The 17,683-nt window shown below is 43.0% G+C and overlaps 1 protein-coding gene across 2 annotated transcripts in view; it reads right to left on the bottom strand.

The window, feature by feature from the left end:
- Positions 1-17,683, bottom strand: part of Pinx1 (PIN2 (TERF1) interacting telomerase inhibitor 1) — a 67,288-nt gene that overhangs the window by 34,355 nt on the left and 15,250 nt on the right. For both annotated transcript variants that reach the window (XM_008828095.3, XM_008828096.3), the window contains one exon: positions 12,131-12,207. In XM_008828095.3, the coding sequence (XP_008826317.1) occupies positions 12,131-12,207 (77 nt within the window). The remainder of the gene's footprint in view (positions 1-12,130; positions 12,208-17,683) is intronic.

Genomic DNA, 17,683 nt, shown 5'->3' with positions numbered 1-17,683 from the left:
TAGAGGCCCAGAGTGGGCACGCAGCCAGGTCCTCACCCAGAAGCACTCTTATGGTTAAGTGCCAGAACTGAGATTTTGAACGTAAGTTCCTGACTTTTAAAACAATCTCTATTAAAAAAAACTATGCCTAGATAAAAATAAGTCAGGCATTTTACCTTTGAAAGAAAGTTCCTGATAGTATTCTAATTCAACTCCTGAAAAATGGCCATGTGAGGGGCATCAAGACTCCTGCCTGGTAGAAGAACACAGCTGCTTGAAGACACACTACTTCATCACTAGCCACGGATGTGCTGGTTGCAGTGACAAAGAAAATACCACACACAAGAGCTACCGAAAGGTTGTAAATTCAGGTATTGCTCCTCTAATGCAAAAGAGACAGGAAGACGGGGAAAGCACCACTGCATCCTCCTGATAAACAATGTTCACAGAGAAGGACCCAAAGACTCAAACAAACAAGCAGATAAAAACGCAGTTAGGGGAAGGGAAGGGAATGCATTGAATCCAGAAACCTCTGGAGGAGTCACAAAGCCCGCAGTGCACAGTTCCAAGAAACGCCCTCTGCTGGCACACACTGAGGATTAAGATGAGGCGCTCAGGGCTGATCACACCTGGTCACAATGGCAGACAGACAAATTTCTGTCATACTCAGTGAGTGATGCAGACACCAAAGACGCTTAGTACTTCACAGGCAGCAGCAAATTTCACAGGTGTGGAAATAACCTTCACTCGGGTTAGTAATCAAACTCAAATACTCCAGACAGGGATCAGCTCTGTACACCACCCCTCACTCCATGGAAACAATCCCCTTTTAAAATGGCTCTCATCTCTCAATTATCACCAGAGAAGTTTCCTTATGCAGCACATGGTGATGAACATAGAAACCCACAACTGGTCAATGTGCAGAGAACAAGAGGCTGCAGAGCACTTATCCCTGAATGGGACACCTGTATTAAACCTGCCTCCCAAGGCTCAGGGATCATTGTGGAAGAGAGGGCAGAAAGACTGTAAGAGCCAGAAATAAGGAAACAGTTTTCTGGACAATAGTCACTCATATGAACTCACACAATGGTGTCAGTATACACAAATACCATGCAAGCTCAAACCAGACAAAATCCCAGAACAGACATGGGGAAGTGGGTAAGAAACCTTACCCAATCTAAGGAAAATTTGGCAACTGATGCTTGCTGGGAGGGGGAGAGACAGTCTCTTTCAAGGATGGGACTCTTAGTAAGTTAACCAGGCTCCAGTGGATGGACCCACACTGAAGGACATTTGGACACACAAATTAAGACTCTATAGGCTTTATTATATATATATAATAGAGTACATTAAGTTGGGGGAGTGCTTGTAAAGGGAGGTGCAGATAGGGGAGATCTACATACCATCAAATTATTTTATGAAAATCACAAAAACCCAATAAAAATGTTTTTAAAAACTGCTCTCATGGGGTTAGAGAGATGGTTCTGAGGTTAAGACTACTGACGCTCTTGCAGAGGACTCAGGTTCGGTTCCTAGCACCCACATGACTTGAAGACACACTACTTTATCCCTGGCAACTGTCTGTAACTCGAGTTCCAGGGGATCTGGCACCCTCTTCTGGCTTCTATGAGCACTGCACACAGGTAAAACACATGTAAAATAAAAATATCTTTAAAAATAATAAAAATGAAGCCTCTCTCATTCTGGAATTTCTACCTCTGCCAAAGGACAGTCCAGCTTTCTCAGTTACCTGTAGTCCTAAGCCTTCCTGTTACCTGTTCTATCCCAGCCTTGACCTTCCAGCCACAAGACAGGATGACATCAGGCACAGCAGGAACCAGGAACTCTACTCCCATGCCTCTCTCCTGTCCTGTGGGGTGCACATGATGACTGGAAGGAGGGGATTCTCTATGGATGTGAGTGTGCTCAAAGGGTTGGTGATATGCTCCAAGAACATCCAAAACATTTATTTTCTTATAACAACCATCTTTCTTCCATCCTGACTTCTAATATTATTAATCCACATGACAAAAAGACTTATTGAAAGGACTTTAAAAGAGTAAACTAGGACGAAAGGATGACCACACAACATATTTAAACTGTCCTTTGGTGGAGCTAAATAAATGTTAAAAATGCATCATTAATAAACTTTTTGTAAAAAAAATTAACAAATAATACAAAAAAATTAACATGTTCCAACACTCCTATCAACAATTCATAAGATTTTGCCATATTGTTCTTTACTAAAACAAACACCAGGCCCTATGCCATTTTATTTTATACCTTCAGTATATGTTGTTAAAATATCATTAAGCATTCAGTGCAGCTCAGTGACAGACTGCTTGACTAGTATGTGCAAGGCCCTAGGTTTGAGCTCTGGCAGCACAAAACAAACAAAAAATCGTTAAGAAGCACAGAAATTTCCTTACACAATCACAATGCCATTAGTACTTCAAATAGAATTCCTTGGTATCATCTAATACACCTCCATAATCAGACTCCAGACATCTCTTATGTATGCTTCATGGTTCCGATGAAGTCTAGAGCAGACCCCCCATAGTACATCTGGCCACCTGGATTGCTTGAGGTCTCTTTATATGCAGCACGCCTTCTTTCCCATACTACCGTCCCCTTCTTCCCACACCACTGGCTTACTGTAGAAATTGTGTCAGTTGTCATGAACTATGTCCCACATTTTGGATTTCTGTTTGCTCCTTTATGAGGTCATTAAGCTTGCAACTACTCTACACCTTGCATTTTCTGTGACCGAAGACAACTTAACGATCTGTGACATAGAAGGTTCTTTATCAGCTCTGAAAAATAAATAGTTTTCTGTTGAAAGCAGCTGCACTGCCGAAGCTCACTCTGAGCAATGTTTAATACAATGCATAACTGTAATGGTTAATCTTCACTGTTAACCTGACTAGACTTAGAATCACCACAGAGATACACTTCTAGGTATGTCTATGCAAGTGTCTCCAGAAAGGCTTAACTGAGGAGACAAGACCTGAATGTGTGTGCCTTCCTGCCATGATGGACTGTAGCCTTGAATCATGGGCCCAAATAAACCCTTCCTTCCATGTCAGGGATATGATCTGAAACTGACAGCCATCTCTACCTCTCCTGAATATTTTTAGATAAAATAGTTTTATATTTTGGAAATATAATCTTTTAACAAATTTTTCTTTCTATTTGAGAGGGCTTTCCTAAGTGCTTCCAATCCCTTTCCCTGGAGTAACTTTGTTAAATGACCCAGGAGTAGGCCCTATCTAATTTGCTGAATAGGGGCCACCAGCCGCTTTTCCCTTTAAAATAAAAACATGGAGGTGACAGAGGGTGTCATTTCTGGGAACAAAGAGTCTGAGCCTTTCTGCTGACAGGAGCTGAGCTGTGGCTGGAGGGCAGGGGAAAGGCCCACTGATGGGAAGGAGAGAGGTGAGGGTGGGAGTGAGGCCCTCCCCACTCCAGATAGCACAGCCCAAGCTCATGCCACCCAAACCAGAGTACTGTTGTGGAGAAACAGAACCTAGCCACCTAGAGGTTCCCTATGAAAGCACAAATTTCCCAGGATCCCTTAGAGCAAAGTTCACCAGTCAGAAAGGATGCCTGTCTCTGAAGAGGCCCCCAACAGCATTTCTTTTTTTTGGTCTTTTTGAAACAAGGTCTTCCTGTAGCCCCAGCTGGAAGCCTGGAACTCACTATGTAGACCAGGCTGGCCTGGAACTCACAGAGATCCGTCTGCCTCTGCCTCCCGAGTGCTGCCTGGCTCTCTTTTTACCACCACGCCTGGCTCTCTTTTTTTTTTTATTGCTCTTGCAAGAGTTTCAAGTACTATGTTAAAGAGGAGTGGAGCATTTCCTTAACTGATTTAAATCAGCATGAACAGCAAAGGATGACTGAACTAAGTGGGAATCCTCCAATATGAGAACGCAACCAAAGCCAAAAAAAAAAAAACAAAAAACAAAAAACCCAGAGGCATTCAAGAGAGAGAAGGTAGCAGTCTGAATCCGAACGCTTAATACTTTCAGGGACAACGGGGCATAGTGCTCTATCCACGAAACAAGAACAGGAAAAGAGCAGTGCTTCTGGAAGGAGCCCTTGCAGGAAGCCAAGTGAAAGCCCCTTTTTTTCCATCACAAAACAACAAAGTTGCAGAAATGTTACAGTACATTATTTTGCTTAGCTTGAGCTATAAAATGGTCTAAACCCTAAGCTACCAAAAGAAGCCCAGGTGTTAGTTAATACGTGGAGAAATGTCCATGGGTGGCTTTCACTTGGCCTCCTGCAAGGGCTCCTTCCAGACGCACCATTCTTTTCCTTCCTCGTCCAGCCCACAGTGCCTGTGCAGCAGCACCACCAAATGCTCTTCTCCTTTTTCCTTGTGAGCAAGAATATAGTCATGGAACCCAAGAAGGGCCCGAGTACCCTGAAACCCTCCATTCTGTGGATCAGTATCTAACATCAAACAAACACCATGGTCCTGAGGAACAGTCTCCCATGATGGCAGTGAGGAGCTGCTGTGTCTGTAGCCAGTGGTCTGCTACGTGCAGGTGCCAGCAGATGCGGCAGACACACAGGGGCCACAGGATGCAGCAGGAAGGAGGCCCCGAAGTAGACGAGGATAGGCCTCTATTCCCTTCATCTCTTCGTGGCCCATAACCTCATGTCCTGGCACCATATCTGAGGTATTTTGTTTCTTTAAATAGGGATGGATTGTTTGGTTCTTTATTTAGGGACTCATAGAAGAGAGGAATCACAGTGGGGAGCAGCATGCTCTGCTGAAAGGGGAAGGACAGGAAGGGGGGATTGCAGACCCCCCCAGTCCTTAGCATCGCCTTTCACACATCTCCCTTGGAGATCCTGGGAATTTGCTGTGTCTTTCCAGGGTAGCATGGGATGCATTTTAGGAATGGAAGTTTTATCCTGCATTAAGAATAAAACTTAGACAAATTCAAAAAGAAAAGGGAAGAAATGTCAATATATGATCTAATGTTAAAATAGGAAGGTACAAGAACTGAAGGTGCTACAGGGAGCAGGGCTGGGAGCTGGGGCAGCAGTGGGCGAGTGAGGAATGCTGTTTTCCACTGTGAGGTGTCTGATGCAGCTTAATGTTTTCATATCTGTATGCAATATTAATTTGATAAAAAAAACAGTGAGCATGTCATGCATCCATTCAATGTGCAGCCACTGCTGGAAGATGGCTCACAGGTGACCTCCTTCATCCTTACAGGCTGGCAGGGAAGCCCCTTATTAGCCCCCATTTAAAATGAGAAAATAGGAACTCAAACAGGGTAAGTGACTTGCCCAGCAGCTCACTGCCAGCAACAACTCAGGCCAGGACTTATATCCTTAGGCAGTATGAACGACAGCCTGGACAACTCAACTTTGAAGGAAGTCAGGAAAAGATAATTTCACAAATTATTTGTGAGAAAATTGTCTGATTTTACCTATGGATAAACCCAGACAGTCAAAGCCAATCAGTCTAGCAGATATGGATAAATAGAAAGCATTTATTTTCTCATCTCTAAAATCCTTGATTTTTCTATCAACACCACAAAAATGCTGCTTAAAAAGCAAGAGCAGCAGAAAAGAAAAAGTTGGAAAAAATTGCAGTCACACAAACTGTAGTTAAAAAATGACTAAGTTTCCTTGATATATGAATTTGTTGGCAAACCATTTATCAACAGCCTGTTTCTCTCTAGCAGAGTCCCTCAAGCCAAGAGCCATGTCATTCCCCTTTGACTGATTAATTAGCCAATCAGGGGACATTTTTCATTGTGAGGCATGATGGTTTATTTCAGCTAATGTTTGGTCTCTAATGGCGACATATTAAAGCCAACTCGGCTATTTTAGCCCAGAGGAGTGACCAAAAGGAAAGGATAGAAGATAAATCAAAAGAGCTCCCTTCAGTTTCCCTTCAGTCCTTAACAAACCCCCCAAGGAGCAAATGGCTGGAGGAGAGCCGCTACCAATAAAGTAGAAAACAGATACAAGAAAGGCACAGACGCCTTCAAGCCAAGGGAGCTCTTCCTGTTTCTGAAAAGCAATAATTTATCCTCTGTGATTAACAGACCACTGATAGAATGGGCACCTAAAAGTCAATAGCTTGCTCCTCTTCCTTTTATCAAAAGCTGGGCTCTATAGGAAAAGCAGCTCTGTGATGATTCTTGCTCACTGCAGTGATTTCTCCAGAAGCCAAGCAATCACCCCCATGGCCAATACCACCCCCATACCCCACTCCTGCCGCACAGTGCCCCCCGACCCACAGAGTCCCCGTCTCCTGCGTCCTGAGGCCTTTGGCAGGCACTGAAGCACAAGGAAGACAGAAGTTCAAATGGCAAAAGAGGGAGGGCAGTCAAGGCTGTTCCTATCTAGGGACAACATGCTCTGCACACTGATGGAGGAAACAGCAAGCTCAACTATGCAATTCTACACACAAGCATGGAAAGCTACCAACTTTCTGGGTTCCCAGGAAAGCCAATGACAAAGGAGCAGTGTGTTTAGAACAGGCATGAATATCACCTGTCGGGAAAGTATATACTGTCATCGCCATCATCGTGAGGGATTTGGTTCTAGAGTCTTCACCAACTTCTTTCATTTTCCATATCTCAACGACTGCTCACCCACTTACACTGACAAGCAAGGACCCCACTGGCACTGGAGTCTGAGGCCTTTTGTGTGCCCGTCTGTCTACAGCTCCTGTCCTCACAGCCTGGCTCTACTGTCAGTTTTCTGTGGCCTTTCCCAACATCAGCAAGATCAGGGCTCTCTCCATGTGGGTGTTGGGTTTTCTCAGTGTAGCAGCTCAATGCTGAACACTACTGACCTTAAGGCTCCAAGAGCAAACATTCTAGCTCACACAGCCTCAACACAGCCTCTGTCTATTGGTTGTAAACAAGCAAAGCTAACCCAGGTTGGGGAAGTGGAACTGGACTCCACCTTCCTATGAGGAAGTGACGAGGGTCAACGTGTGAGAGCAGGTGAAACAGGCACTGCTGAGGCCCTCTGTGGCAAACAGAATATATAATTCAGCACTCTAATTTCATAGGTAAAAAAACTTTCAACAGGGACATCCGAGAAAGCCATCTTACCCTTGACACTCAGCCTCTCAAATAACTCTTTAAGTCTTGAATCAGCTAAGAGACAACCTGCTACTGTTCCTCAAGCTTATTTATTTCTGGTTTGAATACCCAAAGGTATTTCAAAACTATCCCCCAGAGAAAACATAAGAGGACAAAGTCCAGTAGTCCAGTATGAGAAACAAGAAAAATCAAGTAATGTTTCCTAGCAGCCTAGGAAAACCCGAAACCTCGAGGCAAATCTGGCATGTCAGCAGTAAGTCACATGGGTGATTCCATATGTTCTTCCTCCAGAATCAGAGAGTAAGGGCTGAGCGCTCAGAGGCTTTAACTCGCTCTTACCCGTACAAGATCTCCTGCCAGAACCTGACAAAGTGCATCCTTGGCTGGACAGTGGTCGGCCTGGGCTGCTTCCTTTCCCTGAGCAGAAATCTCTCTATGGGTCTAACTAGCAGCCCTCCTGCTTCCTTTTCCCTAATTGGTCACCTGCTAAACATGCCTAATTCTGTCACCTGTTCCAGTGCAGAGCACGCTTTCCAGAAATCTTTGATCTCAAATGTGTTCCAAGCATGTTCCTTTAAAATACTGCACTGCCCAGTTCTGAACAGAACAAGGCAGCCTACAAGCAGAAAACAAGCAAAAGGCCTATGGCATTCACACAGGTGCAGCCCTCGCACTGGAGATCCTGCCTATGTTCAAGCAGACACATGCTACAACTCAGCCTGCGTTAAACGGGGGTCAGGTTATATGACCTATCCTTTAACTTAATTTTCACATAAGTGCTACCAAATTAGATGTTTTCAGAATCCAATGAGACTTTATATATCTAATAAAATTTTATCTTAAAGAAGTAAAAAAATAGTTTGGGCTAAATGTCACAACTTACACTATTTTGAATTTGGATTCTGTTATCAACTGTCAAATAATGACAAGTATTATGGAAGCCATTATTGATGGGAAAAAAATCCAGAAAAGGGTATCATATGGTACATTATGAGCTTAGGTCAAATCTATCTCTAACTAGAAGGTTCTTTACAGAAGTCCATAAACAACCATGCTGACAGAGTCACCTGCCCTTCTGGTGCCCTCTGCAGTGAGTGAGCAAGGTGGGCATGTAAGATACTACAGAAAGGGAGAGCCTCATCTTATAAGCCATTTGCAAAACCTAACCTAGCACAGTAGTATAGGTCATTAAGATGAAAATCCAGCGCAAAAGGAGAAACAGCCTTCAATTCAAAGATAGTTTAAGTAAGAATTATTTGAACATTCTGAAGAAATGAGTTCTTTTTGCCATCATCTTCTCCATCAGGGATATAAGCTACTGCATCCAAGCAGAAGAAAGGATATCTAAAACAGCCAATGAATCCAACCAACAGAAGCGTCTACATGGAGATAGTTTTCAGACTGAAATCATTGAGACAGGAAAGTGGGCATGTGATATGAGGGAGGTACAGACTACAGAGAAATCATGCAGACAGCCATCACGAACTGGGGAGCCTACGAGAGCAAAATACAAAACAAGGTTCTGACTCAGTTATACAGCTGAAGCCGTGGACAATTACTTGCCAAGAGCCTATGCCAGAGGCCTGTTGTTTAAAAAAACAAAGTGAAACTGTTAGTAACACATTTCCAACTCTCGATATGGTTTAGGAGTATTTTCTCTAGTGATAAGGCTGAATCAGGAAATAAGCTGGATAGAGGAAGGAAACTGGGAAGGTGGGGGAGGGAAAAAATGAGAGGGGGAACACACCAGGAGTATCAGGAAGTTCAACCAGATAGGAACTAATGGAATTTATTTTTCAGTGTCTCCAACTTCAATCTGCAAACCAAGGGAGAAAACAAACACAGACAAGAACACACAGACAACTCCTAGCCATAACAAGCACCTCTCAAGGCCCAAGCAATTTCAACTCAATATATTGGGCCATTTATTTGTCTCTGAAAAGGGTGCAGGCAGTTCCAATTTAGGAACATTTCACACTCTTCCAAGTACTGTAGCACAAAGTTGAGGAAAGGAAGGACTTGAAAATTAGACAAGCACAGCCAGCCATTCCACACAGTGCAGCTCATCAAAGGTTCTCTGAGTAATGCAGTTTGCAATGCTCCTCCATTCATCACGCAAGTACTTCTAAACAGTCAGCCTCAGACAGAACTGCGCTCTGCACCCTGCAGCCTCTATAGCTGGAAGAAAAGCTAAGTACCAATAAAGTCAGAACAGAATCCCTATGGTGACGTGGATACTTTAACTTCCATAGCAACAAGAAAACAGTTAACACTATGAAAAACTATCCTAGCCTGAGATACAATGTCTGAAAGCCAACAAACTGGGCTTTTTAAAAAACAAACAAACAAACAAAAAACAAACTAGCATGAGGAAATATTCACTAAATCCTCTCTCCAGAACCTACTATGGACATCAGTAAATGTGTGTGGCATAGAAAGTAGGTTGATGCATAGCTCCCGTTCTCAGACAAGATATTTGTTGAACAAACATTTCAAAAGGAAAAGATATTTCAAATACCTGACCCAAAGTTATACAAACAATGATTTTTAAAATACATTAAAAGTAAGTCCATTTTTTAAGAAAGAGGAAATAACAATTTGCTGAACCCCTACCATGTGCCACACTGGATCAGGCCCATTCTGGGGAAAGTCCTTTGTCTTTTAAGTTGCTCACTGTCTCAGCTACCTGCACTTGACAGATGAAAAAGTCCACGTGTAAAGTACCATAGATCAATTTCTTCATTAGATACAATGAAATCATTAGACACAATGCTTGGCAATGCCAAACATAAATTCAAGCCAATGTTGCCATGGAGGTCAAGGGAGGAAAACACAGCAACAATCCAACTGAGAAGAAGAGCCAAAAGAAGTATTTTCAAACCAACCCGATCAAGGACCTTTTGCCCTTGGCTGTGCAGGCTGTTATAACTCACACCATAAGGTTTCTTAGCAACACTTTGTTCAAGAGAGGTATAGCCATACCTTAGTGTACAAAGCCCAATGTATGCCAGAGATGGAAGTGACTCTGCTTAGAGTGACAACTGCTTGCTGTATTAAGCATAATTAATTAGATTGCTTTCTGCATACATGTGTAAGTATACAAGGGCCCATCTCCTCATTGTGTACCTGGACTAACAACAGTCACAGATCCCACAGACATGCAGACTATTAAGGCCTGGCTCAGATCTGGGAACCAGAATCTGCAGTTCAACAAGTTTCTTGAGTGACTTGGGTATATAAAGTTTTAAAGAAGCTCTAGCCACAGGGGCAACAGTAGAGCAGCTCTCTCAGTATGGCTGTCTCTGGGCCTCCCTGGTACTCTTAACCCTGTCTCCTTACCAAACACTGCAGTCCTTGCCTGGATCAGATGGAGAGACTAAATTTGGTTTTTGGTTTTGCCTACGCATGTATGGTATGTATGCCTATTCATGTGTGTCCAGATGTGCGTGAGTGTATGTGTACACGTGTACGCTTGGGGTTGATGTCTGGTTTCTTCCTCCATTGCTCTCTACCTTATACATTGAGGCAGGGTCTCTCGCTCAGTTAGTCTGGCTTATCCCAGAGATTTCTGGTCTTACACATCCCCCTTTCAACCACCATCTCATCTCCCAGCTGCAACTACAGGTGGGACACCAAACCCACCAAACTTTTTATGTGAGTTTTGGGGGTGCTAACTTCACTTTATCCACTGAACCATCATCTCCTTAGCCCTAAAAAAATATTTTAAACAATTTTCTCCTATTTTAAAAATTCTGATGCCTGCACCTAACCCTGAACTTGGCTGTAACTGATTTGGGATGGGAGCCAAGCACTGGCAATTTGCTTGAGGCTCTCTATGAGGACCATGAATAGACCGGATAGAAGTCTGACTCAGGGTTAGAAGCCTCTCCTCTCCTATGAGGAAGTTTTCTGGGCTTTAGGAGCTTTGAAACTCAGCCCCAACCTGCAAAGGAAACAGCCCAACGAAACCACTCACTGGGGGTAATTCTAGAGGCCCTAAACATAAATAAAAGTATCTGCCACCCTGGGGGTAAAAAAAGACTTCCTGTCAGTCAGTCTGGAGAAACCCCAAAGACAAACAAAAGAAGTTGTCTTTTTGTTCTATGGCCACCAAAGGCTTTAGCCAGAAACCAATAAAGGAACATAAATATGACACATCAGATCCACTGAGTAACGGTAGTAACCATGTATTTCAGACGTTCTTTTTTTTTTGGTCTTTTTGAGACAGGGTCTCTCTATAGTCCAAGCTGACCTGGAGCTCGCTATGTAGACCAGGCTGGCCTTGAACTCACAGAGATCTGTCTGCCTCTGCCTCTGCCTGCCTCTGCCTCTGCCTCCCAAGTGCTGGGATTAAAGGCGTGCACCACCACGCCCAGCTATTTCAGATGTTCTTATACCAATTTTCACTATCTTCAGAAATCCAGAGCTCAAAATCTCTAATATTTTCACTTCAAAATTATATACAAGGCTGTCTATTACATTTGGAAACAGTACAAAAATTCTATGCACTACACAATCCAACTGAATCATCAGGATTATAAATCACGGGTTTGTCCCATTCAGTAGGGAGTTTAGTCACCCAATTCTAATCTTCCAGGTTTGAAACAAACCATAATGTACAATGGAGGGTCTACCCACTGAAACGCTCCAGGTTTCAGTGGGTAGGCCTAACACTGTGAAGGTCCTCAAGTGGATCTGATGGGTACTCCAGAGTGTGGAAGATATTCTTCTTACCCACTTCTTACCCAAAGAGTCATGAAGTCTGAGCCAAACAAATAAAAACAAAATAAAGTCTCTCCATGTGACCTCCCCTTCCTGGCGATGGGATGTATTTTTCCTTTAAATTATATCAGCAATAGGCATTCTTACCTGCATCTGATATAGTCCTAACATCAGATGTAACAAACATACATACCACGTATCTATTAAGAGGACAATTCAGTTTTTGTATGAATCCTCTATAAGTAGTTTTGTTGATGTTGCTATTTGGATTGGGGAGGTTTCAGGGGTAAGTGTGACGTTCCTATGCTCTTTGGAACCAAACAAGATGAAAAACCACGGCTGGGTACCTGGGCTGCCTTCTTGCTCCCCCTTTTTCCAAAAATGCAGTCTAAGTCTGTTTTGCTCCGAGATGACAGATCCTTCCCTAGAAAACAACACAATGTTTTTCAGTAAGACCATTCATTTGGAAATAAGAAGTGTAAGAATAAATATGCAACTCCTGAAAGGAAGATAACTTGTGGCAAAGAAATAGTCTTTTAACTACTGATCCCCTTTTCACAGATTGCCACTCTGATCAATACTAAATTGATAAGTTAAGTGGATGTCTTAGAAGAACTGTCCACACTCTCTTCTTGACTATAAACAACCTCAGCACAGACTGCAAAGAAAGCTCCATTTTGAAGCTGGCCCACCTTTTGCCGTGCCTTCAAAGTGGAATTTCCAGGTCTCTGGGTTCCCTATTTACAACACAGATCTTATTCTCTTCAAAGAGGCACAGCTACTTACTGAGGGTTATCAAATACAGAACCGAAAATCCTGTTAGACATACAGCTTCAAACCTTTTAAATGCTCACTCATTCCATGACTAATTATTAACATACAGGATCTCAATAACTATTGAGTGAAAACTTAAAGAATAAATGCAAATCAAAGATCAACATTTCCTTTTAAAAATGCTCTTACTTGTAATAGTTACGCCATTGTTAAATAAAAGGCTACGAGTGACAAGGAGATAAATGGCTCTGTAGGAACAGTGTCCAAAGAACTAGGATTCTTATTTTAAAAACAAAACTCTTACTTTATTCCAAACCCACAAACCACTAATTTAAAATTCATTTTGGAATTCACAGTTCTACTCCATCGTACCCTGTGAGCAGTCAGCCAAATCCATTCCCATCAATCAAGTTCAAGGAAAGCATATTTGAAAGCGCAGCCACTCCACGTAAAGCCTACTAGACTTTAGGAGGAAGGTCAGGTCAGACACAGGAAGCCAAGTTCCATAGGCACCAGCTCACTGTTCTTGGTTTTCTGCAGCAAACTGACTTGGCAAAGTAATGTCATGACCCAAAAGGTTCTGGCTCACTGAGCACCACTAGGGCATTCAAACGTGAATGCTTAGTGGCTCCACAAAATTGAAAAAAACAAAACGCCTTTCACCTTAATGCAAAACTAGGTACCAGAACCAGTTTCAGAGGCAGTGGTACCAGACGAGATGTCGCAGTTGGCACGACCAGTTCCTGAGGGAAAGGAAGGCTCCCTCCCTGCGCTCCTCTTCTTCTACCTGAGGCCGAGGCTAGAGCTCTGGACTCTAGCTGACAACCAACAGAACCTCTATGCAAAGAACCCAAGGAAAATGTATTTAAGAACAGGGTGGCGCTTATCACAAACAGGAAATAAACCAGAGAGGTGACAGGCAACTGCTGGTGGCAGTGGGGGGTGGGGGAAGGAGCCTCTTGGAAGAGAGAGATCTATCCTCAGTGTACCAGTGCAAACCATTTCCCACTGCAGAGCACATTCAATGTGGGAGCGGCATCTCAGAAGGAGCCAGCTGATCTTGTTTCAGAAGGAGCAGCAGAAGCCAAACATGGTGGCACATGCCTGTAATCTAAGCACTCAGGAGGCTTCTGTAAGAGGAACAAGAGTTTTTGGCCAGTGTGTAATACACTGAGAGACCCTGTCTACAACAAACAAACAAAAATGCTCCCTAAATCATCAACAAGCTATCCTCAATCTAGCCCTTGAAAAGAGAACCTATCCTAAAACAAAAGGCAAATTGAGATCTTTCATAACAATTTCACTAAAAGCAAGCTGGAGGGATCAAAGAAAGAAGGGAAGATTGGGGCCATAATTCATAAATAGGATGTAAAAATATGAACACACCACAAGTCAGAACAAATTTCAAATTCAAAGGGAAGTCACCATAGAGGTAGACAGTAAGCTGCCCAATGGAGGTGCTAGGGGCTCTAACGTTTGGGCCATGGGTAATCTTGGGTCAGAAAGGTCTGTCCTCTAGCAAAGTTCACTTAAGCAAATGTAGAAAACAAGATTGTTACAGTCCTTGCTCTGGATTTGATCTACGAAACAAGAAAACAGAGAAGAAGTAAGAGTTGGAGTCCATTAAAAAGAAACAAGAGGGTAAAAACGTGAAGATGAAAGTGATCTTAAAATCACTGGTAGTTAGTTAATGGTCCTAGTAGACAGCGAAATTGTTTATATAAACTGAAAATATGACCAGTCTTGGATAAAATATATACATTAAAAATTAACTCCGGGGGCTGGAGAGATGGCTCAGTGGTTAAGAGCATTGGCTGCTCTCGTAGAGGGCCAGGGTTTGTTTCCCAGCACCCACATGGTGGCTAACAACCATCTGTAACTCCAGTTTCAGGGGATCTGACACCCTCTTCTGGCCTCCACAGGAACTGCATCACACAGATGCACTTGCATATATGCAGACGAAGCGCTCATAAATATGAAATTAAAAAATATAAAAAAATGAGCTTTAAAGTGCAGTAGCTTCAGTTTTGAACTACAGTAAAATCACAACAAATGCTGTTTGACAAACCTAGATCTTTGATAAAATGAGAAACAGAAAAACTGAACCAGGGCAAGAAATACTTGTTATCTATCTAGCTGTGGTTCCTCTATCTGTTCATCTACAACTGGCCACTGCACCTTAAGAACCAGGAAGGAAGGCTTCTAACAGCCAAGCAGATGGCAACAAAGTCCATGCAAAGCTGGGAGTGCAGTTTCACTGCTTTTAGATCTCCTGAGGTGTTTGGCTATTACTCACAGTGACCAGGTTTCCAGGCAATCATAGTGATAACTGACAGGAGGAGTATGGCTGCTAGAATCCTCACATTTGCACTCTAGTCCAGCACTACTGCCTCGGAAGCTAGTTCTGGCACCTGGGAAGCAAATGAACTGTAACACAGATGAACTGAGCAGTCTCTTCAACGAGGTACAGCTGCAGCCCTGACCCTAAGAAATGTTGGCTTGGTAAATAGCATTTGTTAGAGAAAAACCACAGGTTTATACTGGTAGCTTCAGTTGTTTAAAAATTCATTTATATGGTTCAGTCAAGAATAAATTAAAGAGCAATGCTCCTCACAACCAGGGTCCAATTATGGGAATAGTTATCTATGTCATCCACTTGCCAATTACCTGGAGCATGTGTCCTGCAGGAGTTCCCTGCTTAAGATGCTTAAGATGCATCAGGAAGATGGCTCAATGGATAAAGTGCTATGCTGTGCAAGCAAACTTGGGGCTCAGATCCTCAGGACCTTCATAAAGCCAGGCATGGTGGCATAGGCCTTTAACCCCAGCTGGGAAATGGAGACAGGAGGATACTGGAGTCTTGCTGGCCAGCCAGTTTAGCCAGTTGGTGAGCTCCAGGTTCAGTGAGAGACCTTATATCAAAAACTAAGGTGGAATGCTAGGCATAGTGGCATACACCTTTAATCCCAGCACTCAGGAAGCACCGAGGCAAACAGATCTCTGAGATCGTTGAAGCCAGTCTGGTCTACATTCTAGGCCAGGTGAGACTGCTAGGGAGACCCTGCCTCAAAAAAACAAAACAAAACAAAACAAAACAGGTGGAGAGTGACTGAAGCAGACACTAGACACTCAATGTCAACTTCCACATGCACACACATACATGCATATACCACATGCATAAACCACAGATTGTCACAGAGATACAGGATTGAATACATGACTGTGATGAAGTTGCACTATAGTTCACCCAACTTTTCACCCATCCATTATATAACTAAAGGGAAAAACTTCCTTCAAGAATAGTTTTAGCTGGAGGTGGTGGCGCATGCCTTTAGTCCCAGCACTCAGGAGGCAGAGGCAGGTAGATCTCTGTAAGTTCGAGGCCAGCTGTAACTAAAGGGAGACCCTGTCTCAAAAATCCCCAAAAAAACCAACTTTGTATAAATTGGTATTTTCCTCTTTGCAGCTATGGCCTAATCAAACATTTCTTGAATGGTATGTGTGGGGGGGTGGAAACGGAACTGAACAGTGTGGCAGGCTCACATTATCAGGTTGAAAGGCTGTCCAAGGAGCCAGGCCAATATGAACCCCAGAGGACTTGGATCAACGCTAAGAGACAGCATTCCAGTTACTGAACTTCCAGCAAGTGGGCCTTTTGAGAGTCAGGATCTTCAGAAAGCGTTTTCTTGTGTGAAAAATGAACTTTTGCCCGGTCATCTTCTTGAACTATCAGAAAAAAAATTTCAGCTCAACAAAGATAAAAACAGTTTTTCCACATTGAGGATCATCCAGGATCTTGCTCCACTGAAATTACAAATGGAATTTAAGACAGTCCAGCAGTTCAATATCTTTCATATCTTTCAAGCTCAAACTTCTCACTGGATATTCTGAGGGGAAGTGATAAGACATTAGTTTTGAGAATATTCTTTAAAAAAAAAAAACACTCTGTAATTTTTTAATTTTATGTGTATGCATGTATTGCCTGCATGTAGGTAAGTGCACCCACGTCATGCAATGCCCACGGAGGTCAGAAGAGGGTGTCAGATCCCCTGGGACTGGAGTTAACGGACAGTTGTTAGCTGCCATGTGGGTGCTGGGATTCGAACCTGGGTCTTCTGCAAGAACAACCAATGTTCTTAACTGCTGAGCCATCTCTCCAGCCCCTTGAGAATATTCTTAATGATCCATCACAAAGTGAACTAATTGGTGAGCCACACCTGATGGTGGAGTACAAACTCGGCTTACTGTAATGCAGCGAGTGTTCACGGACAGAGGTGCCTCTTGTAGTTGTCTTGATTATAGTTGATGTGCACAGTATTAAAGTCCTGACACATGAAAAAAAAAAATCTCTTGAATAAGAAGAAAACACACCGTAGTTAGGTTTTAAACAAACATAGATGAAAGAAACTTAAAATTATGTAATTATTTCAAATCAAAGTCACATAGTTAAAGATACAAAAAGAAGGGATCTTGCATTGGACCAAAATGCTGGAGTGGATATTTAGGGAGCAGCAGATTTTACAGTACTGCTCGCTCTGGCTGGGTTTTTGTCTTCAGTTTTCAGCAGGCCAGACAGAGTGCCCGTTCCTATATTTTAGTTTCCCAGACCACATAAGGACTCAAAACATGAATCATCCTCATCAGTCAAGGGAAAAGTAAATTTCATTATGAACAGCAAAGTCCCTACTATCCACCAGGCTGGAGCAGCACAAGTTCCATAAATGGGGTCATCTTTTATAAATCACAAAGGAAAGCCTGACTTAGAGTAAGTCTCCTCATTCTACAGAAGAGGAAATAGAGCCCAAAAGAAGAGAAATGGTTTGCCATCTGTCTGGGAGAGAAATAGTTAGAAGCTAGCTTCCTCTGACCTAAGACAGGCTCTTTTAGGACAAATAGTTGACGGTTATCATTCACATCCAGAGACAATACCAGCTGCAAAGAAAATGGCTCTTTGGGTGTGGTTGTCCACACCTGTAGGGCAGAGGCAGGAAGATCTCTCTGAGTTTGAGGCCAGTCTGGTCTATATAATGTGAGTTCCAGGCCAGGGCTGCCAGGGCTACACAGTGAGACCTTGTCTGAAAAACAGGGGTGGGGAGAGGGGGAGAGGGGAGGGGAAGGGGAGGGGA

The sequence above is a fragment of the Nannospalax galili genome, unplaced genomic scaffold (assembly GCF_000622305.1).
Source record: "Nannospalax galili isolate Female #2095 unplaced genomic scaffold, S.galili_v1.0 scaffold612, whole genome shotgun sequence".
Lineage (NCBI taxonomy): Eukaryota > Metazoa > Chordata > Mammalia > Rodentia > Spalacidae > Nannospalax > Nannospalax galili.
This window is presented reverse-complemented; position numbering and strand designations above follow the sequence as displayed.